General features: G+C 35.5%; 2 protein-coding genes across 2 annotated transcripts; both read right to left on the reverse strand.

The window, feature by feature from the left end:
- Positions 1-11,919: 11,919 nt before the first annotated feature.
- LOC148767521 (uncharacterized) lies at positions 11,920-12,465 on the reverse strand. Its single transcript, XM_088824649.1, has one exon. The coding sequence runs from the start codon at positions 12,463-12,465 to the stop codon at positions 11,920-11,922; it is 546 nt and encodes a 181-aa protein (XP_088680775.1).
- A 1,705-nt stretch (positions 12,466-14,170) lies between these two features.
- LOC148767522 (uncharacterized) lies at positions 14,171-14,917 on the reverse strand. Its single transcript, XM_088824650.1, has one exon. The coding sequence runs from the start codon at positions 14,915-14,917 to the stop codon at positions 14,171-14,173; it is 747 nt and encodes a 248-aa protein (XP_088680776.1).
- Positions 14,918-27,862: the final 12,945 nt, after the last annotated feature.

Below are 27,862 nucleotides of genomic sequence, written 5' to 3' on the forward strand. Positions count from 1 at the left end.
CCCCACCCCGAACCCGTAAGAAAATATAATTTTTGTATACGAACAATTTCTTTAATTAAAATATCTTTAAAAAGTAGTATTTTATAATATAAAAAATATATAAACAGGTTGGATATGGGACGTTTAAGGGTGCATATGTTCAAAATCCGTACCCTCTACGGGTGAAGTTTAAAAAACCATATCCACCCATTAGCAAACGGGGTGGATATTACCCGATAAATCTGGGGAGGGGCGAGTTAATTGCCATCCCTAATTTCATTTCGATAGATGGGATGCAATCAGTATCAAAAATAATTATTTTAGATGATTTTTGTTTATTGTGACAATATCAATTTTGTCATAAGTCATCCTAGAATCAAAACGACGTAGTCTCTAGGAGACAACATCATTTTGTCGCATAAATAGTAAATAAAATGTTCAAAATTGCGAGGAAAACTCTGGAGGAAATGAATTTTTTTCTGGATAAATAGAAGGGAACGAAATTAGATGGATTATGTTTAATGACGAATTAGTCTTCGTCACAACACAAAATGAATTATGAAATATTGTATATCGTCCCAATAGAAGTAAAAATTTGTCGCAACAACAGTACACACCTATACCAGAAATCACCCTCAGTGTTTCTTGTGGCATTATTATAATTGTCATATAATTACATTTTATGTGATGAGATGTAGTTTTGTCCCATAAAGTTTCTGGTTATGTGACAGCTTTGTATTTTGTCACAATAGCTTGTTACTACTGTGACAAATTTGCAATTCGTCACAAGATGATTTTTTTTATAGTGGTTTAATATATCTCATCTGATCATCTACTTCGTCTATTAAGCAAAATCGTAAATCATATGCGTTAGCATGTGGTACTTACTAGAATAATAAAAAATAAACTCTAAAATAATGAACACATCCTGTACGAAGGAGTAAAAAACTATTTGGTAACATTACACTTAACAATCTCAATCAAGACTAGAGATAATCATTTCTGTTAAAAAAGACATATTTTTAATAACTTACGAATATTGATTGATCTAAATATAAGTTAATTTATGAAACTGTATTGCACCATCTACCATTTTCTTTACTTCAAAGACCTGTACTCATAAGTTTAACTTGTATTATATGACTTGTAAAAAATATATAAATAACAAACAAGAATAATTGGAACTATATTGATTAGATATGTTTTATGCATGAAAATATTCAAGATTATTAGTTATTGAGTTACAGTCGCTGGTTAGTCTCATAAGATGTAACATGACAAAGAATTGAGAGGATGGGATTTGAGCAACCAATAAATAAGTACTAAGAATTTAAGCTAATACCTTGAATTAGTCTCAACAACATTCATCTGAGCATTCAAGCATTCAAAATAGTGCCGAGATAATACATACAGGGGCAGAATCATGATTTTTCTATAAGGAGGGCCGAAAACTTTAGTGAGTTAATAAAAATATGGCTGGGGGCTTGGGGGCAGTGCTCCCAAAATTTTTTAGGGATATTTATGAAGAAAACCAACAGAAATAAGTAATTATATTAGTAATACATATTGTTGTCAAAACAATTTTCATGAACTTATTTAAAATAAATTGGAATATAGTATACGTTTAGTTGAATAAGTAAAAGTGTTAAAAAAAATAAAATCTTGAAATACATAGAAATTCGATAGATTGAAATTTAAACATTGTGAAGAAATAATTTTTTTTTTCTTTTTTATGTTATATTATTTTTGTTATCATAAGCTTTAATAGAGATTAGGGATTGAGATTGTGAAAAATATTTTATAGGATAAATTATAATAGAAAGTAAATTTAAAATGTGGAAATAATAATTAATCTTTTACATATATAAATATTGTAAATTAAAATTCAATTTATAAGAGTAGATAAAATTTAATATACCAACATGATGATGCTAATTACTTAGACCACCTGGGGTAGTGTAGAAAATGAGCTCGGAGAGCAAAGCGGATCAGTAGCTTAGCAAATTGATGGTCCTGAGGTCCCTGCGAAATGAGCACACGTGAACCAAGCCGGGGGTCGATCCGGCGGAAACCCCTCCAACGCTCAAGTCAGATGTACGGATCGTGGAAAAATGTAGAGAGAATAAGCACTCTAGATTACTTGTGAATAATAGAACGTACCTTAACAAATGAGTAAAAACCTATATTTATGTGTCGTTAATTGGGTTGGGTTTACTTAATTGGGCCCAAGCCTTATTTTGAAGGTGATTGGGCTTTCGTGTAGTGGGCCCATTGGATCGGCCCAATTAGGTATATCATTAAGCCCCCAACGCTCGAGTCGAGATGGGAGACTTGTCGAGGGGGTTCCAGATCGTGTCGAGAGTTAAATGTGACGTGGTTTACCGGTTCGTAATTCGTAATTTCGGGTCGTAATTTGTAATTAATTGGCCTCTGAGTCTCGTCTCTCTCTCTCTCTCTCTCTTTTTTTTTTTATAATATATCACTCAAATCTTCGAGTTACTTGATCGCACGTGCTCGATTTTGGCCTCAAGGCTCAATATATAATAAAAATCGTTATAGTACTTTGATCTTGAAATCATGAAAGAATCGTACTATAAATGGGGAATACCCATTAACTCAAATGCTCAAGCGTCTTATCTTTTTTTTTTTTGAGTAAAAGCGTCTTATCATTCACAATTATATTCAATCGAGATTTCTAATCTCGTATTATCTAGGCTCTAGGCCTATAAACGTCCCTTTTGTTTTTAGAACGTCATGTTCATCTAAAACAAAATCGTATTAGGGACAAGTCTGGCAGAGTTGAGTATTTTAAGCATATCTCCCTCGATCGAGATCTAATTTAGATGATTAAAAAATGTTCCGAAAAGTCAACAAATTATTCTACAAGTATCGTATTTTGGATTTTCTGAAATTCGGACATTTATCCGGTCCAAAACAGATATCGAAGTACAAACTCGTGAGTTTCACGAAAAATCACCTAGAACAAAAGTAAGATGGTTAATATTTTATCAATTCAAAACAAGAATAAAATATTTAAAATCAACTCCATTTCATCATCTATGGCAAAGGAGTCATCATCATTTGACCATCTTTACTATGAAAATTTAAGTACAACAATCGTGCTGATAACGTGTTGAGAAACTAATAAAGAAGAATAAAGCAAAGATGAATTGAGATAGTAATGGAGAGAAGCAAATGTATTATTCGCTTGTTCTTCTTGTGTGTCCAACTCAATACAATGGATCACTATATATAGTACAAGTAAGGCCATGAAAGGTCATGAGTTACAAGGAGTTATAGGCCTATAATGGTGAGTAAATGGTGGAAATAGTGGTGGGAGTATTGGTGAGTAATGGTGGTCATCCACATCTTTCAGAATTTATAACAGTATGTGCTCTTTTCAATTTATGAGTTGGCATTTCTTTCTTTCATTTTCTCTCCCCCTTCTCCTGATCTCATTTCCTAAATCATAGAGTTGGGTTAATTGATAAATTTTAATAAACTATTGAAGGAACAACAATCTTTTTATTTATATGATATAAATTTATTATCCGTATAGGGTATTTTAATTAGAGTTGGCCATGGACGGGCACGTGACGGGTTATGGAAAACCCGCACCAACCCCGCTAGCAAAATTTCGCCTTGTTGCCATTACGGGTTTGATTTTATTAAACCCGTCCTACCCCGCCCCGAACCCGTAAGAAAATATAATTTTCGTATACGAACAATTTATTTAATTAAAATATCTTTAAAAAGTAGTATTTCATAATATAAAAAATATATAAACAGGTTGGATACGGGACATTTAAGGGTTCATATGTTCAAAATCCGTACCCTCTATGGGTGAAGTTTAAAAAACCATACCCACCCATTAGCAAACGGGGTGGAGATTCCCCGATAAATCCGGGGAGGGGCGAGTTAATTGCCATCCCTAATTTCATTTCGATAGATGGGATGCAATCAGTATCAAAAATAATTATTTAAGATGATTTTTGTTTATTGTGACAATATCAATTTTGTCATAAGCCATCCTAGAATCAAAACGACGTAGTCTCTAGGAGACAACATCATTTTGTCGCATAAATAGTAAATAAAGTGTTCAAAATTGCGAGGAAAACTCTGCAGGAAATGAATTTTTTTCTGGATAAATAGAAGGGAACGAAATTAGATGGATTATGTTTAATGACGAATTAGTCTTCGTTACAACACAAAATGAATTATGAAATATTGTATATCGTCCCAATAGAAGTAAAAATTTGTCACAACAACAGTACACACCTATCCCAGAAATCACCCTCGGTGTTTCTTGTGGCATTATTATAATTGTCATATAATTACATTTTATGTGATGAGATGTAGTTTTGCCCCATAAAGTTTCTGGTTATGTGATAGCTTTGTATTTTGTCACAATAGCTTGTTACTACTGTGACAAATTTGCAATTCGTCACAAGATGATTTTTTTTATAGTTGTTTAATATATCTCATCTGATCTTCTACTTCGTCTATTTAGCAAAATCGTAAATCATATGCGTTAGCATGTGGTACTTACTAGAATAATAAAAAATAAACTCTAAAATAATGAACACATCCTGTACGAAGGAGTAAAAAACTATTTGGTAACATTACACTTAACAATCTCAATCAAGACTAGAGATAATCATTTCTGTTAAAAAAGACATATTTTTAATAACTTACGAATATTGATTGATCTAAATATAAGTTAATTTATGAAACTGTATTGCACCATCTACCATTTTCTTTACTTCAAAGACCTGTACTCATAAGTTTAACTTGTATTATATGACTTGTAAAAAATATATAAATAACAAACAAGAATAATTGGAACTATATTGATTAGATATGTTTTATGCATGAAAATATTCAAGATTATTAGTTATTGAGTTACAGTTGGCTGGTTAGTCTCATAAGATGTAACATGACAAAGAATTGAGAAAATGAGATTTGAGCAACCAATAAATAAGTACTAAGAATTTAAGCTAATACCTCGAATTAGTCTCAACAACATTCATCTGAGCATTCAAGCATTCAATATAGTGCAGAGACAATACATACAGGGGCGGAATCAGAATTTTTCTATAAGGAGGGCCGAAAACTTTATTGAGTTAATAAAAATATGGCTAGGGGTTTGGGGGCAGTGCTCCCAAAATTTTTTAGATATATTTATGAAGAAACCCAACACAAATAAGTAATTATATTAGTAATACATATTGTTGTCAAAAAAAATTTCATAAACTTATATAAAATAATTGGAATATCGTATATATTTAGTTGAATAAGTAAAAGTGTTTAAAAAAAATAAAATATTGAAATACATAGAAATTCGATAGATTGAAATTTAAACATTGTGAAGAAATAATTTTTTTTTTCCTTTTTTATGTTATATTATTATTTTTATCATAAACTTTAATTGAGATTAGGGATTGAAATTGTGAAAAATATTTTATAGGATAAATTATAATAGAAAGTTAAATTTAAAATGTGGAAATAATAATTAATCTTTTACATATATAAATATTGTAAATTAAAATTCAATTTATAAGAGTAGATAAAAGTTAATATACCAACATGATGATGCTAATTACTTAGACCACTTGGGGTAGTGTAGAAAACGAGCTTGGAGAGCAAAGCGGATCAGTAGCTTAGCAAATGGATGGTCCTGAGGTCCCTGCGAAATGAGCACACATGAACTAAGTCGGGGGTTGATCCGGCGGAAACCCCTCCGACGCTCAAGTCAGATGTACGAATCGTGGAAAAATGTAGATAGAATAAGCACTCTAGATTACTTGTGAATAATAGAACGTACCTTAACAAATGAATAAAAACCTATATTTATTTGTCGTTGATTGTGCTGGGTTTACTTAATTGGGCCCAAGCCTTATTTTGAAGATGATTGGGCTTTCGTGTAGTGGGCCCATTGAGTCGGCCCAATTAGGTATATCATTAAGCCCCCCAACTCTCGATTTGAGATGGGAGACTTGTCGAGGGGGTTCCAGATCGTGTCGAGAGTTCGATGTGATGTGGTTTACCTGTTCGTAATTCGTAATTTCGGGTCGTAATTTGTAATTAATTGGCCTCTGAGCCTCGTCTTTTTTTTTTTTTTGGGTATTTATTTGGCAACAAAATATATATTTAAGGGTGTTAAATAATATACCAGGGCCAAATAAACAGAATCCTGTTGCGGTGGGGAGAATAAATTTCAATCCTTGTGAAAAATAAATATGGGTGAGTATCTTTAGTTTTTGAGTCTTCTCTGCTCTTCTTCTTTTATTCTATTATGGTAGATTAGAAATTTTTATTTCTTGACTGTTTCTTCGGATAAAAATATTTATTATGTCGAATTCGAGTAAGTCAAAATCTTTGCGAATTAAACTTCGAGATCCGGTTGAAGGGAGCGAGAAAACTTTTGGTACGGTGGGTATGGAACGCGAGAAAGTAGTAGAATCGGGTGCTGAAATCGGATCAACAGTAGCTGGTACACGAATTGAGAGGAAAAGGGGGGTGGTAGGTGGCTTGGCTGCGGGCGTTGGCTCGAGCCACGCAGCTAGCCGCCTCATACTGAATGATGGCGCGCGCCTCGAGGGAGTCTCGGTGCCGAGCGAAGCCATGAAGTTGGTGGCTTGCCTCGGGACCGAGGAGAGGAGAGAGGGAGCTAGTGACGCATGTGGACCAATGGAGGAGCGACGCGCGCACGCGTCTATGGTGGGGAGCGAGAAACGCGCGCGCGCGTTGGGCGTGGGGGGACGCGCGCGCGTGGTTGGTGCGTGTGAGGGAGACGTGTGCGTTAGTGGGGGTGGTTGGCGACTCGCGCGGGCGCGTCTGCGCACTTTCCAGTGGTGACGCGCGCGCTTCAGAAGGGCTGGGTTATGCCGCGCGTGGCGGCTCGTCTAGGGACGGATTTTCCGCGCGTGGGGCTCGACCAGCACTCGTTTTCCGGCGCATGGCGGCGCGTCAGGTGGTATTTTTCGGTGCTCGTCGCACGAGGGTGAAGGTCGAGTTGAGGAGGGTTTTGACTCAGTTGATGACTTGAATAGGAGGGGCTCCGGATGGTGAGAAACTATTAATTCGTGGAGTGATGAGATGGCTTCGAATGTTAATATTTGCCCTGCTATTGATGAAGTTGGTTCTAGTAGACGTCGTTATGGGCTTCAAGTCGTGGATTTTGGTAGTGATAGTGACGAGTCAAATCAATCACATTCGTCGCGTGAGTGTGCTGTGCCGAGTAGTGAAGCTGATCCGATGGTCGAAGTGGAAAAGGAAGATGATATTCCGCCGGGTGATGTTGAGATGGATACGAGAAGGCAAAAGAAGATAAAGCCCATCAATATTGACTTAGTGGATTTTGAGAGTGTACTGACTGAAGAGCATTTGCAGTCTATACGTCGGTAGTTGGAGCTCCAAGGAATATCAAGATTTTGTTGCCTCATAAGGGCGAACGTTTATATTCGCCACCCGCTGGGTTTCATACGGTTTACTTGGCGTATATAACGTGTACTTCTCGGATCACTCCGCATCCGACCCTGTTGAAGATTTGTGGTGAATTTAAGATAGGGTATAGCCAGCTAACTCTGACCGCGGTTCTTATGTTCGAGGCATTTCACCATAGAGCGTCGCAAGTAGGTTTGCTTGGTATTGCGAATTTGTTCAAGGCATTATTCACATTGCATCGGCCGAATAATATGCCTTTCTTTTGCGTTCATCCGCGAGTTCACTATCAATTTGTGAAGAGCGTGAAGTTGTCCTTGGGGAATTTGAAGTCCCGTTTCTTTTATGTAAGGGCTCCCTCTTTTGATGTCCCACTAATTTGGAAACCTACGTGTGAGAGTTTTAAAATTACCACGAACATGGCGAAGAGGATAGAAGAATCTAGGATGTGTGATGTGGAATTTGATCCGAGGTGTTTGATACCGGATGGTTTACACCTCATATCCTTTTGTTGCATCGGATTGCTTTATTTATTTTTTTTTTCTTTTTTGGTTTTATTTATCTCATGTCTCCTTTTTTATTGTTTTTCTTTTTTAGATGGGTGTATCAACTTTACGGCACTTCGAGCTAAGGCGAATGGGACGTCGAAGAAGGTTCCCTCTAAGTAGGGAGGTTCTTCGGGTGGTTTGCCTCGATAGACGGTCCGTGTAGAGACTCCTCGAGTGATTAAAGACGACCGTAGCTGTGCCGGTGAGGTGGAGGTGTGTGAACCTACGAAAGATCGTGGTAAGGGAAAGAGGGTAGACACTGAGTATGTGGCTGTGCCAAAGCGTCCGCGGGTAGACCCAGAGGAGACTTATGCTTTCCATGGTGGGGCAGGGAAACAGTTGTTTACCTTTGGGGTGAATCGTGGGGGGAAGGATTCGTATTGGGATATGTCGGATCGTAATTTGCCAATGATGAGTACCGAGGGATTCATTCGGGACTACGATCGTGCTTGGATGTCCGGTAAGGGCTATTCAACATGCTGGAGTTGGCCGGTGGGCACATATGCCGGGTGAGTACTTGTCTTGTTAGAACAAGACTTTATGTTTATTTCCTCTATTTCTTGCGTAAAATATATTTTTGTTTTTATAGTTGGTAGCAACTTGGAGATAACTCATGGAGCAAGATGGGAACGTGGAAGCTAGGAAGGAAGAGGAGCGAGCTCGAAGTCAGGCGCGTGAGGACGAACTTCGAAGCCAGTTGGAGATAACGCGATCCGATCTTGCTCAACGGACGGAAGAGCTTGCTCAGAGGACAATGGAGCTCGAGGTTATCCGAGGTGAGGCGAAGGCCTATAAGGATGATGTTCAGAAGTTGAACGAGTGCTATGATCAACTCAAAGAGAAGTACGGAGTTGAGAAAGCAACGGGAAAGAGGTTTCTCGCGACGTCGGGTGGTGCTGTTTATAAGGAGTCCATCGTGGAGGAAACCAAACTTAGCTTCCGAGGTAGTGCCGAGTGTGTTTCTATGATTGAGGAACGTGCTTTGGCTGCCGTCTATAAGCCATTAGTTCATACCTGTCGCAAATACCTTCGCGAGGTGGGTGGTATCAGTGAGAGGGTCATTCGTGGGATGGAATCCGGTATATCCAATGAAGAGAAGGATGAGGCAGATGTCAATGAGACGGGCATTGAGCTCGTGGATGACATGGTTGATGATGACCCCAATGTAGGGGCGTCTTCCGCTCGTGGTGGGGGAGCATAGATTTATGTGATAGTTTTGCTAGGATAGTTAAACTCTTTTTTTTTTTTTTTAATTGAACTTTTAGTTTATTTTTATCGCTGACGTAGATGGGTATGTCCCCTACTATTTCGTTTGAATTTTTTTCCTTGTTTGACATTTGAAGTTTGATATCTCGATTTATTTACTTTGCCATTGTCAAGAGTTTTGTGCGTTGCTTATATGTATTTACATTTAGCATTGTACGCGATGTACTTGAGGAGGGGATCAGTCTCCCAAGGTTTTTGTTAAGGGTTGCGCCCTTTGTTCGGACCGCGTGGGTCTTATATATGTTAGGTCCGTGGCCACGTTTTAAAAGTAGCTCCCCGTGAAACAAATAAAGAGATTTAGACAATCCAGCTGGCCAGGCTATATAGACTATCTTAATTTCTCTAAGTGTTTGTAGGGTTATATTGCATTGAACTCGTCATAGCGTGTAAATAGTATAGATGTAATAACACAGAGAGTAAAGCAAAAAAATGATTTATTCAATGGTACAAAGTGAGAATTATTACAAGCGTACGTGAGGCGAAGGGAAATAAATCTGCGAATGTCATAAGCCTTCGTGAGGCGAAGGGAGATAAGTATTGCAAAAGCAAATGAGTTGAAATAATAAAACTATTTGAAGTAATTGTTCCAATTTGCTCTTCTTCCACGTCTTCCTTGTACTCGTCCGTGCCGCTGCGCTGATGGTAAGTCGATTTCCTTTGATGTCTCTATGCTTGAAAAGTATAGTAAAAAAATTTAAACACTTGTATTGAAGACTTAGTAATTGCATACGCTGGGGTGATGTGTACTATAACATCACGTACCCTAGTAAGGGGATTATTTCTCTTCCTCGCACTCCGAGATATGAAATCAACTCGTGAGTTGTTGTGATTTGTTGCGTAATCATGCTTGTTAAATGGAATGGCTTTATCATGTTAGTATGATTATACAAGAGCATGCGTGTGATATCTTTTAGTTGAAGTAGTGTTACCCTTGGCGATGTGGTATGGAGTATCTTCGCTCTTTGGGCCAGTGATGAGTAGTAGGCATTCCCTCGTGATTGATTCTCCATCTATAAGAAGGTGATAAAAAGTAATTATGGAATGTCGATGTAAGTAATATTACTAGCCCCCCAGTTCGGGTGGGTCTTTTACGCACCTCGTTATGGAGTAGAAACTTCCCAAGAGTGTAGAGACATTTTTTACAAGACAAGTGACGTGAAAGGTCGCAAAGCCTGTAGGGGTAATGGTTTGTAAGCAAATTTTGTATGAGGAGGACAAGGATGGTAACTTAAACGGATTTGAAGCAATGTGAATGTATACCTCAAGCGTAGAACCTTTTGAGGTTCCCTATATTCCAGGTTCTGGGTATAGGATGTCCGTCAAGGTTCTCGAGACGATATGCTCCTGTGTTGACCACTTGTGTGATTTTGTATGGTCCTTCCCATTTTGGGTCGAGCTTACCAATGGGGCGCGAGGCTTCAGCTTTTCGGAGGACTAAATCTCCCACTTGGAAGGATCAAGGGTGGACCTTTGAGTTATAGGCCTTGGCCATGCGTGTTTTGTACATCTGTTGTCGGATGCATGCGACCTCTCGTAGCTCATCTACGAGGTCGAGGCTTCCCCGCATAGCTTCTTAGTTAGCTGCGGGATCATAGTTGGTGATTCGCCAAGATGGTTCGCCGATTTCAACGGGTGCGATAGCCTCTGTGCCGAAAGCCAGATAAAAAGGTGATTCTCCGGTTGCTGCTCGTGGGGTTGTTCGATAAGCCCATAGGTCGCTACGAAATTCCTCAACCCACTTCCTTTTGGCACTTCCAAGCCTTGTTTTAAGGTGTTGGAGTATGGTGTGATTCGTGAGTTCCGTCTGGTCGTTAGCCTGTGGATTGGCTACGGATGTGAATAACTGTTTGATGTCTAAGCCGATGCACCAATTCTTCACTTTGTTGCCACAAAATTGGGTTCGATTATCTGAAATAATGGAACGTGGGATCCCAAAACGACACACAATATTCTTCCATAGGAATTGGATGACCTCTTCTTCTCGGATGCGTGCTAAGGGTTCGGCCTCCACCCATTTGGGGAAGTAATCAATGGCTACAATGAGGAACTTGCGCCTTCCCGTGGCGGGCGGGAATGGTCCGACTAAATCCATCCCCCATTGGGTGAAAGGGATGGGGCTGTCAATCGGTTGCATTAGTGCCGCTGGCAGGTGAGGGATGTTGGCATGCTCTTGGCAGGGCTTACACCTCTGGACTAATTTCTTTGCGTCTTCGTGCATTGTTGGCCAGTAGTAGCCTTGCCTCAATAGTTTGAGAGCCAAGGTTCTACCGCTCAAATGATTTCCGCAAATGCCTTCATGTACTTCTCGAAGTACGTAATTTGTTGTACTTGGGTCGACGCACTTGAGATAGGGGAATGAGAATCCTTATTTGTAAAGTTCTTCTCCCACTATTACAAAGCGAGCGGCTCTCGTTTTTAACTTCCGTGCTTCGGTGAGGTCAGTTGGGAGTTTTCCTTTCTTCAGATATTTTATGTTCGGAGTGAACCAGCACGGTTCGTCCTCCTTGTTGTAATGCACTTCATCGGTTGAAATTATCTCCGGCTGAGGCGAGGTGAGAAGCGTCACTTTCCAACTTCCAATGCTTGCCATTGAGCTTCCAAGCCTAGCTAATTTGTCCGCATGGATGTTACTGGAGTAAGGTACTTGTCTTATTTCGTAGTCATCGAACTTGGATAACAGAGTTTATGTGAGAGCCAAATATTTGGCCATGGAGTCTTCTTTGGCCTCATAAGTTCCGAGTACTTGGTTAACAACGAGCTGAGAATCGCTTTGGATTAGGAGCTTACGCGCACCGGCTGCTAGGGCGAGGCGGATTCCAGCTATCAATGCTTCATATTCAGCGACATTGTTTGAGGCTGTGAATTCGAATCGTTGAGCATATTCGAATTCATCTCCATTGGGGTTCGTTAGTACGATACCCGCGCCACCTCCTGTGGCTGTGGAAGATCCATCAACGCTGACAGACCAAGTAGGGAGGGAGTTGTTCTCTTCTACTGAGGTCATTTCTACTAAGAAGTCAGCCAATACATGCGCTTTGATAGCGGGGCGGGGTTTGAATTCTACCCCATATTCACTCAGCTCTATTGCCCATTTGGCTAACCGCCCGGATGTCTCGGGACTCCTTAGTATCTGCTCCAAGTCGGTTAAGTGGTTCGAAACCTTGACACTTTTGACAAGCATGTCGTCGATGTAGACTTCCATATTCTTGCCGATTTGATCTGCAAACATTGCGTTCACTAGACGTTGGTAAGTGGCTCCCGCGTTTTTTTTAACCCGAAAGGCATTACTTGGTAGCAATAGATGCCTTGATCTGTGACGAAGCTGACCCTCTCTTGATCTTTTGGGGCGAGCAAAATTTGATTGTATCCTTGATATGCGTCAAGGAAGCTAAGGAGCTCGCATCTCGAGGTCGAATGGATGAATTGGTCGATTCTTGGTAAAGGAAAAGGGTCCTTCGGACAAGCTCTGTTGAGGTCAGTGAAATCCACGCATAACCTCCACTTGCCACCGGGCTTGGGAACGAGTACTACGTTCGACAACCATTCAGGATACCTAACTGGTCGTATATGACCTGCCTCTAGAAGTTTTGCCACTTCCGCCTTGATGTATTTGTTGCGTTCAGGACCAAATGTCCGCTTCTTTTGTTTGATCGGCTTCAACCTTTTGTCGACGTTGAGCCGATGTAGAGCTACCTTAGAGGGAATGCCCGACAAATCTTGGGCTTTCCACGCGAACACATCTCCATTGTGTCGCAGGAATTTGACTAGTTGCTGCTCCATCTCTGGATCTAAATTGGATCCGATGCGTAGGAGCTTGGAATCATCTCCAGGTGTGAGCTCTATAAGATTAAGCTCTTCGACCACAGCTAGTTTGATGCTATCGTCAGGTACACTGATGAGGATTTCTCTATCGTCCTCGATGATCGTGTTGGCCCATTTCCGTTTGTCGGGTTTTTGTGTGCCGTCTCCCCTTCCGGGCGGTTTGGGCTTCTTGGATGGCTCTTGTAGGGCTCTTGCATAGCACTCTCGAGCGAGACGTCTATCTCCAAGTACCTCCCCGTTCCATAAGGAGTGGTGAATTTCCACTTTTGATGGTAGGAGGAAGGCACTGACTTGAATATGTGGATTGCTGGCCTCCCTAGGATGATGTTGTAGGGTGACGGTTTGTCGACGATGAAGAATTTGATTATCTTGGTAATTCGACAAGGGTTGTCCCTTAAGGAGATGGGCAACTCCACTTCTCCCATGGATAAAACGCCCTCTCCCGTGAATCCTTTTAGGGGTGTAGAGATGGGGCTAAACCGGGCGTTATCTATGCCCAGCTGCTTGAAAGTGTGGAGATACATGATATCTGTTGAGCTTCCCCCATCCACTAAGATCTTCTTAACCAAGAAATTGGCCACCGACTCTGTGATTAACAATGCATCCACATGCTCTTCATCTGGACCTTCAAGGTCCGAAGAGTTGAAGACTATGCTATGATTAGGTCTTCGTATCTGATAGATAGATGCGGATAGAGAGGCATGCTCTTCATTCATACGCGCTGACCGAGAAAGGGAGCGTCTCGCATTTTGTGAGTCGCCACCCACCGGTCCTCCGGAGATAAAGGCAATGACTCCCCGGATGGGTTGATTATCATTGTTATCTTGTTCGTGCCGATGACCCTCCTCTTCTCGTCGTTGCGGTTGATCTCGATTGTTATCTCGGCGTGGGAGGTCATCACGACGCTTTTTTTGAGGTTTATCGATGTATTCGCCTAAGTGACCCTGCTTGATCAACCTCTCAATTGCTACTTTGAGTTGTGCACATTCTTCGGTAGTATGTCCTCTATCTTTATGGAATCGACAGTAGCGATCCGATTTTTCTCGTTTTGTATTTGGCTGCATTGGGCGTGGAGGTTCTGCTAAACCTCTTTGTTCTATCACATGAAGGATTTATGTGAGGCGAGTGTTTAGCGGAGTGAACCGATTGTAGGAGGAAGATGCTTGGCCTTGAGGCGGGAGTGGTGGACGTCGATCATCTCGTCTTCTAACTTCCTCTCGATCATCTTCCCTCTTTCTCTTGGGAGGAGCATGAGTAGAGGCTTCCTCTATTCGTACATATTTCTCGGCTCGGTTCAGCAATTCCTCTAGATTGCCTGGAGGTCTTCCGGCAATAGATTCTTTGAACCTACCCGGCTTCAAGTTTTGTTGCATGATCCCGGAGAGCATGTCTTGTCCTACGCTTGGGACTTCGTGGACGGCTTCTACGAAACGCTTGATGTAGTTGCGGAGCGTTTCGTTGTCTCTCTGTACTACAGAGAAAAGGTGGGCTAGGGTCTTGGCATATTGTTTTTTTATGGCGAATTGATTGGTGAAGCGTGTTGGCAGTCGAGTGAAGGTGTCGATCGATCCTGTAGGTAGAGAGTTGAACCAATTCATGGTCCGCTTGGAGAGAGTGGTGCGGAACATTTTGCACATCGCGGCATCTGTTGGGCCATACAAATCTGCCATGGCGTGAAATTTCTCTATGTGCTCTTGTGGATCGGTGGTCCCTTCAAATTGAGGTAACCCCGAGATTTTCACTCCTTCAGGTAATACCTCATTGAGGATGTCCATGGTGAAAGGACTGCGTCTTACTGGGGCGGGCATTCTGCCGCCAATTGGATTGTTCAATTGGGGGAAGGAAATTTGGCGAGACATTCTGCTGTTTACCTCGCCTTCTCCCTCATTAAAGAGAGGGACTCTCTATGGAGACGCATTCCCTCGTGGGGGTGAGCGCTGACGTTGCTGTCAGCCAGCCCCCCTGTCATTGGTGGATAGTTGCACTCGGGACCGTGGGTCCGAGGTGGATGAGGAGACACTTATTTGGTTCTGGATTGGCGGTGGTGCCATAGGTGGGACCACAGGTGGAGCTGGTGCTGGTATCACGTTGGGAGCATTTGCTCCCAACGTGGCGATATATAGGGTCAGGGCCTCTGTGGCAGCGCGAGTTGAAGCTTCTGCTATCATGCGTTGGAACCCGAAAACCCGAAACCGTTCGAGGAGCAGGGAGTGGCAAATCGGCGAGTGGTGGGTCCCGAGGGGGGATCACCTGAACCTCGTGGGGCGGATCCGGAGCACGTGGAGCAGGTGGCAAGCTAGAGCCTCCGCAGACTGGGAGGTTGTTAGCTGTGTCATTTTCTCTCCGAGTGGATGCCTCTGGATGACCTTGCTGGCTACGTGATCTGGTTTGCATCGTTCCCACAGACGGCGCCAAAATGATGATGCTAATTACTTAGACCACCTGGGTAGTGTAGAAAACGAGCTGGGAGAGCAAAGTGGATCAGTAGCTTAGAAAATTGATGGTCCTGAGGTCCCTGCGAAATGAGCACACGTGAACTAAGTCTGGGGTTGATCCGGCGGAAACCCCTCCGACGCTCAAGTCAGATGTACGGATCATGAAAAAATATAGAGAGAATAAGCACTCTAGATTACTTGTGAATAATAGAAAGTACCTTAACAAATGAGTAAAAACCTATATTTATATGTCGTTGATTCGGTTGGGTTTACTTAATTGGGCCCAAGCCTTATTTTGAAGGTGATTGGGCTTTCGTGTAGTGGGCCCATTGGGTCGGCCCAATTAGGTACATCACAACATATTACTAAATATTTGTGTATATATCCATCAAATATCTACAAGTATTAGTATATATAATAGTAGTAAAAAAAATCATGGGGGGACAACAACCCCTTGCCCCATAGAACTTCCGTCAGTGAACGCATGCATTATCCTCTTATTGCTTCTAATGAGAGGAGATCTTCAATAACTAAATAAATAAGCAGAATTATTAAGAGAAGGCTCAAATTAATTCAAAGCATGAATCTTTTTCTTTTCTTTGACACAAGTTCAAGAATCCATATTGTACCAAGCAAAATTACCTTAGTTATTTCTTTACCGAATTCTCGCGTGACAGCTACTTCTGGAGCCTTTATAAGATCACTGACGGTTTTCAGGACTTCATCAGTTCTTGACCAATGTTCCACAAATCGAGCAATAGCTGAAGAATAAAAAATAGATAATCAAGAGAAGATACTAAGAACAGAAGCTCACATGTCAAGAAAAGAGGCGTTAAGAAAAATCAACAAAATGTCAAAATGCAAGATCGAAAAATAAAAACAACATGCTATTCGAACTATAAAATCATATCACAAGTAGGGGCGTCTTTTGAAAATCAAAAATCATTTCGTTTCTTTTATGCTCCATAGCCGCTAGAGTACTACAGAGAATATTAAAATGGAATGGGCCATTGAACAACTTTAATATTTGTAACTAACATTGAAAATTGTCACTAAAGAATAACACCTCTTGTAACGTTATTATACTATTGGCACCTAACATTTTATTTTGTAACTAGAACATCAGTCTTTTGTAAGAATTATTCACTACCGTGACGAGATTTTCTACTTGTTACCGAACAATTGGACTCTTGGTAACAAAATAGTTCCTTTCGTAACAGTACATATATTCGTTACCTAAATCTCCACAGTTTTAGCGACAATATTAAAATTTCGTTTCAAAAAACTATTTCTAGAGATCATTCCTTACTAATACTTCGTTATTTAAAACATCTTTTTGTAGTGTTGGAATCTTGATTCCTCGACGACTGTTCTTCATTACAACAAGTAGAGCCCACTGATTGTGATTTAAGAACCCCACTGTGATATGAACCCCGTAGAACTTGTTACGAGACCCAATACCTTATGCGGAAGGTAGATCGAAATATTTAAAAAACAAGGAATCAAAGGGGTGGAACCACGACCCGTTGCCTAAAAGAGACAAGAACCTTAGTATGTGAAGATGCCACAATCAATTGTGAAAGATTAATTGATAAGTCGGAGTAAATGCACGGAATCCTCCTATATGTTCGAAAAGTTCTTAAGAACTAGAGAAAATAATCTCAATTTATTAATCATAATTCGTCCATTAAAATAAGCCAAATAAACAACCTATTTATAAGTGCTAAAAAGATTATTTTTCACAAGAAAAAAGGCTCCTACCTAAACTATAATAGGGAAACTAATAAATAAGTGAATCCGAGCTATTAAGAAATCTAAAATAATAAAAACATGATAAATCATAAAATAAAAACGTGTATCATCAAATTAAATAACTTGAACATCAAGTCAACTTCTCGATCACCCTTCTAAACTCACATAGACATTTGATTGTGTATGTGCAGGCAATACAAACTCGATTTAGACACTGTTCTGCTCCAAATCTCTCCCCGTCCAAAACATGAAAGTTGTAGATCATTTTGTACGATTTCCATAACATTTTGAATCACTTTAAATTGACTTCAGATGATATATTTATAACTCCAATGGTTGCCAGAGATAGGCAAGAATCTTGGATGCATGACATTCGACTTGTGCAACGAACTCTCCTCTTTTTTTTCTTCCAATTCTTCACCATGGAATTTTCAAACAAGTGTTTGGGTCTGAATCTTGTCATTTTGAACCCGAACAAATCCATTGAACTCACGCGCTTTTGCTTCTTCCAATTCATCTTCTTTGAGCTTCTGAGGATCATATCATATCCCCCCCCCCTCTTTAAAAGGATTCGTCCTCGCATCCATACAAATATAAAAAGGTGTATAAATAAAATAAATCTAATGATCTCTCTCTCTCTCTCTCTCTCTCTCTCTCTCTCTCTCTCTCTCTCTCTCTCTCTCTCTCTCTCTCTCTCTCTCTCTCTCTCTCTCTCTCTCTCTCTCTCTCTCTCTCTCTCTTTGGCATTAAACTAACACATCTCTCAAACTCAATGGCATCCCTCCAATTCTGATCTTGATCATCGTATGGTTGATCCAAGACAAAAGATGCAAGTGTAACAAGTCTACTTTTCGTTTCAAAGGTATATATGCTTCTCGACCATGCGAGCTTTATCTTACTATCATACTTCCATGGTCAACCAAGTGCAATGTGGTTAACATGCACATTTACCACAAGGCAGAATACACCATCTTTCAGCCATTGAAGTGTACACAAACATGGGTGTTTTCTAGCTCGCAGCCCAAATGCGTCAAACCTCTGTATAGAGAATGACTGAAACATCCCTCTAGGCACAACCATCTCATCAATATGGTGAGTTTGCACTTTGTTTAGCTGGGCATTAACTTCGATGCATGGCTGGAACATATCACTCTCCACCTCTCCAAATTGATTCACCCTCGAATCTGAACCTTCTTTTTCTTTCCCATCGAACTCGATCTCAACATTCTCAGTTACTGCTTCTACAATGAAATTTATTTCGTGCAAAATTATATATTTGTGTCACATTGAGTTTTTCATTACTGTTTTGTTAAGTGTTGCAACAGTTGGTAAACATAGAAATAAACGAAACACAAATTAAATGTGGTTATGTTGTTCTTAACAATGTTCTGAAAACTAGACTGTACCGGCCAGTTCAACCGGTTCAACCGCAAACCGATGTGAAAACCCAAAAGCCAAAAAACTCATGTCAACTACCGAAATCCCGGTTTGACCAGTAAGAACCGGGGTAACCCGAGAACTAGCAGGAAAACCGGTTTTTAGCTCAAAAAAATATGTCATGGTCGGATCTACGTCGATGGTGGTCGTGGGTGACTGAATCTTGTCGGAAAAGGTTGTTGGTGAAGGAATCTAGACGGATCTGGATTGTATGTGACCCAATCCAAGTGGTGGCCTCCATAGCTATACACCGAAGAAAGTGAAAGGAAAACTGAAGAAAAAAAACTGAAAAAATAAGTGGAGAACATAAAGTATAAGTCTAGGTGGAAATGATGAGAATTAAGAATAAACAGAGACAGAAGAGAAGAAAATGAGGAGGGAAGAAGAGGAGATGGAGAGATGTGCGTGCTAACGAGAGAGAGAGAGAGAGAGAGAGAGAGAGAGAGAGAGAGAGAGAGAGAGAGAGAGAGAGAGAGAGAGGCTTCGCCGGAGTAGAACGGGAACGGTGCCACCGTTCGGAAATCCCTAACAAAACTGTTTTTCCCCCTTTACATGGCGAAACACCGGGAGGGGCGAGATGTAGCCAAGAAACGGCCCGAAACGCTCTAAAAAGCCTGACGAAAAAAAAAGAAGCAAAACAACCAAGAAGAGTTTAAATTAAGAACGTGCTAATTTTTGGGATAATGGGATCTTACGAAATCCTCTAATCCACTATTAATAGGAGAAAATAACAATAAAAAAAAACTAGACTATAAGTTGTGTATTTAACCAAAAGCAAAATAGTAAATGATAAATAAAACTGAAGACTATGAATTTTATAAAATGGAGTACACATATCAAAATAAGAATAATAAATAAAGAAACAAAATTCAGATATACATCGTATTAAAATTTTATTTAATTTTTTTTTCTCTTTCAATTTTTTGCTTTCAAGATTCGCAAATTCTTTCTCAGTTCAATAATAAAAAAAATTCTTTTATTTTTTCTTAATCTCAGTTCATTTATAGGATAATAAAACAAAAAGTGTTCAACTACCATCAAATCTTTTCTTCTTAAAGGACCCTTTTCGTTTGATAGTTCATACTGATAGGTGGGGATATAATTATTAATATTATGATTGATATGGTTATGACTAACACTAATATAGAATCAAAATAGATATAATAAATAATTATATAAATTCGGATATATATAATATCAAAATTTAATTTGATTTTTATTGCTTTCAATATTCTGTTACTTTAATATAATCATCTTAATCTGAAATTAATTCATCACATAATATGTTTTCCTATATTAAACATAAATATATGTTTTTATTTTGTTATTGAACATTTTATTTAATCTAATTTGTATGCATATATTAGATTTTTATTGGAAGAAAGAAAAGGAATTGAATATAAGAATTAAAAAAAACTAAGAAAATGAAATAAAAAGCAAAACCCATGCACTGAGAAAAGTTTTGTCAAAATATGACCCCATCATTTATATAATAATGATTGTATAGGCGACGACGGTATATCAGCATGCCTACTGCCCATACATTATCCCCTATAAATAGGACGATGCGTGACTGTAAATTTCAATAACATATTTTTAATCCATCTTCAGTAAACATACACATACGTAAATTCTTTCGCACATCAATAATAACAATTCTTTAATTTTTTCTAAATCTCGGTTCATTAATAGGATAAGAGAAAAAAGTTTACAACTACCATCGCTTCTTGTCTTCTTAAATGGCCCTTTTGGTTTGATAATTGGTATTGATAGGTGGGGATATGATTATTAATATTGTGATTGATATGGTTATGAGTATCACTAATATGCAATCAATATAGAATTAATAAATAATTAAAGAAAATTTGGATATATATAATATTATAATTTTATTTAATTTTTATTGATTTCAATATTCTGTTTCTTTATTATAATCATCTTAATATGAAATTAATTCATCCCATAATATGTTTTGATATATTAAACATAAATATGTGTATTTATTTTGTTATTGAATTTTTTATTTAATCTAATTTGTGTGTATATATAAGATTTTTTATTGAAAAAAGAAAAAGAATTGAATATAAGATTTGAAAAAAAAAACACTAAGAAAATAAATTAAAATAAAAAGCCCATGCATGGAGAAGAGTTTTGTCAAGCATGAGAAGAGTTCTGTCAAACACATGCTCCCATCATTTGTATAATAATGACTCTATGGGCGACGACGGTATGGCAGCATACATACTGCCCATACAGTCTTCTCTATAAGTAGGACGATGCGTGATTATAAATTTCAATAACATATTTTCATTTAGTAAATATACTCATTCATAAATTCTATCTCATTTCAATCATAACAATTCTTCTTTTATTTTTACTTAATCTCGGTTCATTAATAGGATAAGAAAAAAAAATGTTTAACGACCATCGAATCTTGTTTTCTTAGAGGGCTCTTTTGGTTTGATAGTTGATATTTATAGGTGGCCGGGGATATGATTGATATGGTTATGAGTAACACTAATACGGAATCAAAATAGAAAGAATAAATAAATAAATTTTTTTTTGATATATATATTTTTAAAATTTTATTTAATTTTTAATGCTTTCAGTATTGTTTTACTTTAATATAATCATCTTAATTTGAAATTAATTCATCACCTAATACGTTTTGCTATATTAAACATAAATATGTATTTTTATTTTGTTTTTGAATTTTTATTTAATCAAATTTGGGTATACATATAAGATTTTTTATTGAAAAAAGAAAAAAAACAATTGAAGAAAAAAACCGATAAAGTAAAATAAAAAACAAAGCCCATGCATTGAGAAGAGTTCTATCAAACATAACCCCCCCACCATTTGTATAATAATGACTGTATGGGCGACGACGATATGGCAGTATGCATAGTGCCCATATATTCTCAACTATAAATAGGACGATGGGTGATTGTAAATTTGATCTTCAGTAAACATACGCATTCGCAAATTCTTTCTCAGTTCAATAATAACAATTCTTCTGTTATTTTTCTTACACTCGGTTCATTAAAAGGGTAAGACAAAAAAGTGTTTAACAACCATCGAATTTTATCATTTTAAAGGGCTCTTTTGATTTTATAGTTGATATTAATTGGTGGGGATATGATTGATATGCTAATATGGAATCAAAATATAAATAACAAATAAAGAAATAAAATTCGGATATATGTAATATTAAAATTTTATTTAATTTTTATTGCTTTCAATATTCTGTTACTTAAATATAATCATCTTAATCTGAAATTAATTTATCACATAATATGTTTTACTAAATTAAACATGATTATGTGATTTAATTTGCTTTTGAATTTTTTATTTGATTAAATTTGTGTGTATATATATGATTTTTTATTGTAAAAAGAAAAAAGAATTAAATATAACAATTGAAAAGAAAATCTAAAAAAATAAAGTAAAAAACAAAGCCCATGCACTAAGAAGAGTTCTGTCAAACAGATGCCCCCATCATTTGTATAATAATGATTTTAGGGGCGATGATAGTACGCCAGCATGCATGTTGCCCATATATTCTCCCCTATAAATAGGACGATCCGTGATTGTAAATTTCAATCACATATTTTGGTTCCATCTTCAGTAAATATACGCATTTGCAAATTCTTTCTCAGTTCAATAATAACAATTCTTCTTTTATTTTTTCTTAATCCTGGTTCATTAATTGGATAAGAAAAAAAAAAGTGTTCAACTACCATCAAATCTTGTCTTCTGAAAGGGCTCTTTTGGTTTGATAGTTATAGTGATTGATATGGTTATGAGTAACACTAATATGGAATCAAAATAGAAATTATAAATAAAGAAAATAAATTCGGATATATATAATATTAAAATTTTATTTAATTTTTATTGCTTTCAATATTCTGTTACTTTAACATAATCATCTTAATTTGAAATTAATTCATCACATAATATATTTTGTTATATTAAACATAGATATGTATTTTTATTTCGGTATTTAATTTTTTATTTAATCTAATTTGTGTGTAAATATAAGATTATTTAAAAAAAAAAATGGATATAAGAATTGAAACAAATACTAAAAGAATGAAAAAAAAAACAAAGCTCATCCTATGAGAAGAGTTCTGTCAAACATATAACCCCATCATTTGTATAATAATTAATGTATGGGAGACTATGGTATGGCAACATGCATTATGCCCATATATTCGCCCCTATAAATAAGACGATGCGTGATTGAAAATTTCATTACCATATTTTCATTTAGTAAACATACGCATGCATAAATTCTTTCTCATTTCAATAATTACAATTCTTCTTTTATTTTTTCTCAAACTCAGTTCATTAATATGATAAGAAACAAAAAGTGTTTAACTACCATCGAATCTTGTCTTATTAAAGGGCTCTTTTAATATAATAGTTGATATTTATAGGTGGGGATATGATTGATATAGTTATGACTAACACTAATATTGAATCAAAATTCAAATAATAAATATTTAAAGAAAATTCAGATATATATAATTTTAAAATTTTTGTTGATTTTTATTGCTTTCAATATTCTGTTACTTTCATATAATAATCTTAATCCGAAATTAATTCATCACATAATATGTTTTGCTATATTAAACATAATATGTGTTTTTATTTTGTTTTTTGAATTTTTCATTTAATCTAATTTGTCTATATATATAAAAAATTTTATGGAGAAAATAAAATTAATTGAATATAACAATTGAGAAAAAAACTAAGAAAATAAAAAAGAAAACAAAACCCATGCATTGAGAAGAGTTCTCTCAAACATATGCCCCCATTATTTGTACAATAATTATTGTATGGGCGACGACACTATGACAGCATGCATAGTGCCCATACATTCTCCTCTATAAATAGGACTATGCGTAATTGTAAATTTCAATAACATATTTTCATTCCATCATCAGTACACATACGCACTAGTACACATACGCACTGGTAAATTATTTCTCAATTCAATAATAACAGTTTCTCTTTTATTTTTTCTTAATCTCGGTTCATGAGGAGGATAGTTCATGAGGAGGATAAGAAAAAAAAGTGTACTACCATCGAATCTTGTCTTTTTAAAGGGCCCTTTTGGTTTGATAGTTGGTATTGATATGCGGGGATATGATTATTAATATTGTGATTGATATGGTTATGAGTAACACTTATATGGAATCAAAATATAAATAATAACTAAATAAAAAAATTCATTTATATATATATATAAGTAAGAAAATAAAATAAAATATGCCCATGAAATAAGAAGAGTTCTATTAAACATATGCCCCTATTATTTGTATAATAATTAATGTATGGGACACAAGAGATGATGGTATGGGAGCATGTATTCTGCCCATACATTCTCCCCTACAAATAGGACGATGCGTGATTGAAAATTTCAATAAAATATTTTCATTCAGTTAACATATGCATTCACAAATTCTTTCTCACTACAATAATAAGAATTCGTCTTTTATTTTTTCTTAATCTTGGTTCATTAATAGGATAAGAAAAAAAGATTTTTAACTACCATCAAATCTTGTCTTCTTAAAGAGCTTTGTTGGTTTGATAGTTGATATTTATAGGCGGAGATATGATTGATATGGTTATGAGTAACATTAATATGGAATCAAAATAGAAATAATAAATAAATAAAGACAATTCGCATAATATTAAAATTTTATTTAATTTTTATTTCTTTAAATATTATTTTACTTAAATATAATCATCTTAATCTAAAATTAATTCATCACATAATATCCTTTTCAATATTAAGCATAAATTTGCGTTTTTATTTTTTATTTTTTGAATTTTTTATTTAATCAAATTTGTTTGTAAATATAAGATTTTTTATTGAAAAAATAAAAAAATTAAATATAACAATTGAGGAAAAAACTAAGAAAATAAAATGAAAAACAAAGCCCATGCACTGAGAAGAGTTATGTCTAACATATGCCCCCCATCATTTTTATAATAATAATTGTATGGGCGACGATATGGCAGCATGCATACTGTTCATACATTCTCCCCTATAAATAGGACGATGCGTGATTGTAAATTTCAATAATATATTTTCATTCCATCTTCAGTAAACATACGCATTCAAAAATTCTTTCTCAGTTAAATAATAAAAATTCTTCTTTTATTTTTTCTTAATCTCGGTTCATTAATAGGTTAAGACATAAAAGTGTTCAACTATCATCGAATCTTGTCTTCTTTTAGGGCCCTTTTGGTTTGATAGTCAGTATTGATATGTGGGGATATGATTATTAATATTGTTGTTGATATGGTTATGAGTAACACTAATATATAATCAAAATAGAAATAATAAATAAATAAAGACAATTCGGATAATATTAAAATTTTATTTAATTTTTATTTCTTTCAATATTCTGTTACTTTACTGCAATCATCTTAATCTGAATTAATTCATCACATAATGTGTTTCGCTATATTAAACATAAATATGTGTATTTATTTAGTTTTTCAATTTTTTATTTAATCTAATTTGTGTATAAATATAATTTTTTGTTTTTGAAAAAAGAAAAAGAATTAAATATAACAATTGAAAAAAAAACTAACAAAATAAAATAAAAAACAAAGCTCATGCACTGAGAAGAGATCTGTCAAACATATGCCTCCATCATTTGTATAATAATGATGTTTGGGAATGGGAGATGATGGTATGGAGCATGCATACTCCCCATAAATTCGCCCCTATAAATAATACGTTGTGTGATTGTAAATTTCAATAACATATTTTCATTCCTTCTTCAGTAAACGAACGCATTCGCAAATTCTTTCTTTGTTCAATGATAACAATTCTTCTTTTATTTTTTCTTAATATCGGTTCATTAATAGGATAAAAAAAGGTGTTCAACTACCATCGAATCTTGTCTTCTTAAAGGGCCATTTTGGTTTGATAGTCGGCATTGATATGTGGGGATATGATTATTAATATTGTTATTAATATGGTTATGAATTACACTAATATGGAATCAAAATAGAAATAATAAATAAATAATTTTTTTGATAATATTTAAATTTTAGTTAATTTTTATTGCTTTCAATATTTTGTTACCTAAGTATAATCATTTTAATCTGAAATTAATTCATCACATAATACGTTTTGCAGTATTAAACATATATATGTATTTTTAATTAGCTTTTGAATTTTTTATTTATACTAATTTGTGTGTATATATAAGATTTTTTATTTAAAACAGAAAAAGAATTGAATATAATAATTGAAAAAAAAACTATGAAAATGAAATAAAAATAAAAGCCCGTGCACCGAGAAGAGTTATGTTAAACATATGCATGCCCCCATCATTTGTATAATAATGATTGTATGGGTGACGACGCTATGGCAGCATGCATACTGCCCATACATTCTCCCCTATAAATAGGACGATGCGTGATTGTAAATTTCAAATATATATTTTCATTCAGTAAACATACACATTCGTAAATTCTTTCTCAATTCAATAATAACAATTCTTCTTTTATTTTTATTAATCTCTGTTTGTTAATATGATACGAAAAAAAGTATTCAACTACCATCATATCTTATCTTCTTAAAGAGCTATGTTGGTTTGATAGTTGATATTTATAGGTTGGGATATGATTGATATATTTATAAGTAACACTTATGGAATCAAAATAGAAATAATAAATAAGTAAAGAAAATTTGGATATAAATCATATTAAAATTTTATTTAATTTTTATTGCTTTCAAAATTTTCTTACTTAAATATAATCATCTTAATCTGAAATTAATTCATCACATAATATGTTTTGCTATATTAAACATATATATGTTTTTTTATTTTCTTTTTATTTTTATTTAATCTAATTTTTGTGTATATATGAGGTTTTTTATTAAAAAAAGAAAAAGAATTGAATATAACAATTGGAAAGAAAAAAAGCTAAGAAAATAAAATAGAAACAAAGCCCATGCATTGAGAAGAGTTATGTCAAATATATGCCCCCATCATTTTGTAATAATGATTGTATGAGCGACGATGGTATGACAACATACATACTGCTCATGGATTCTCCCCTATAAATACGACTATGCGTGATTGTAAATTTCAATAACTTATTTGTATTCCATCTTCAGTAAACATACGCATTCGCAAATTCTTTCTCTGTTCAATAATAACAATTCTTCTTTTATTTTTTCTAAATCTCGGCTTATTAATAGGACAAGAAAAAAATGTTCAACTACCATCGAATCTTGCCTTCTTAAATGGCCCTTTTGGTTTGATAGTTGGTATTGGTAGGTGGGGATATGATTAATAATATTGTGATAATTGATATGGTTATGAATAACACTAATATGGAATCAAAATAGAAGTAGTAAATAAATAAAGAAAATTCGGATATATATCATATTAAAATTTTATTTAATTTTTATTGCTTTCAATATTCTATTACTTTAATATAATCATCTTAATCTGAAATTAATTCATCACATAATATGTTTTGCTATATTAAACATAAATATGTGTTTTTATTTTGTTTTTGAATTTTTTATTTAATCTAATTTGTGTGTATTTATAAAAATTTTTATTGAAAAAAGAAAAAAAGAATTACATATAAGAATTGAAAAAGATACTAAGTAAATAAAATAAAAAAAACAAAGCCCATGCACTGAGAAGAGTTTGTCAAATATATACCCCACCATTTGTATAATAATCAATGTATGGGAGACAATGGTATGGGAGCATGCATTCTGCCCATACATTGTTCCTTATAAATAGGACGATGCATGATTGTAAATTTCAATAACATATTTTCATTTAGTAAACATACACATTCGCAAATTCCTTCTCAATTATATAATAACAATTTTTATTTTAATTTTTCTTAATCACGGTTCATTATTTTTGGTTTGATAATTGGTATTTATAGGTGGGGATATGATATGATTATTAACTTTGTTTTTGATATCGGTATGAAGAACACTAATATGGGATCAAAATAGAAATAATAAATAAATAATAAAAATCGGATATATATATTATATAGTATTAAAATTTTATTGCTTTCAATATTCTGTTACTTAAATATAATGCTATATTAAACATAAATATGAGTTTTTATTTTTATTTTTGAATTTTTGATTTAATCTTATTTGTGTGTATATAA

Source organism: Erythranthe guttata, chromosome 10 (genome assembly GCF_056151865.1).
Source record: "Erythranthe guttata isolate IM_541 chromosome 10, IM_541, whole genome shotgun sequence".
Taxonomy (NCBI): Eukaryota; Viridiplantae; Streptophyta; class Magnoliopsida; order Lamiales; family Phrymaceae; genus Erythranthe; species Erythranthe guttata.

Bases quoted from the DNA above. Each gene is read 5' to 3' on its own strand.
- LOC148767521 (XM_088824649.1), bottom strand. From the start codon at position 12,465: ATGTTTGCAGATCAAATCGGCAAGAATATGGAAGTCTACATCGACGAC.
- LOC148767522 (XM_088824650.1), bottom strand. From the start codon at position 14,917: ATGTCTCGCCAAATTTCCTTCCCCCAATTGAACAATCCAATTGGCGGC.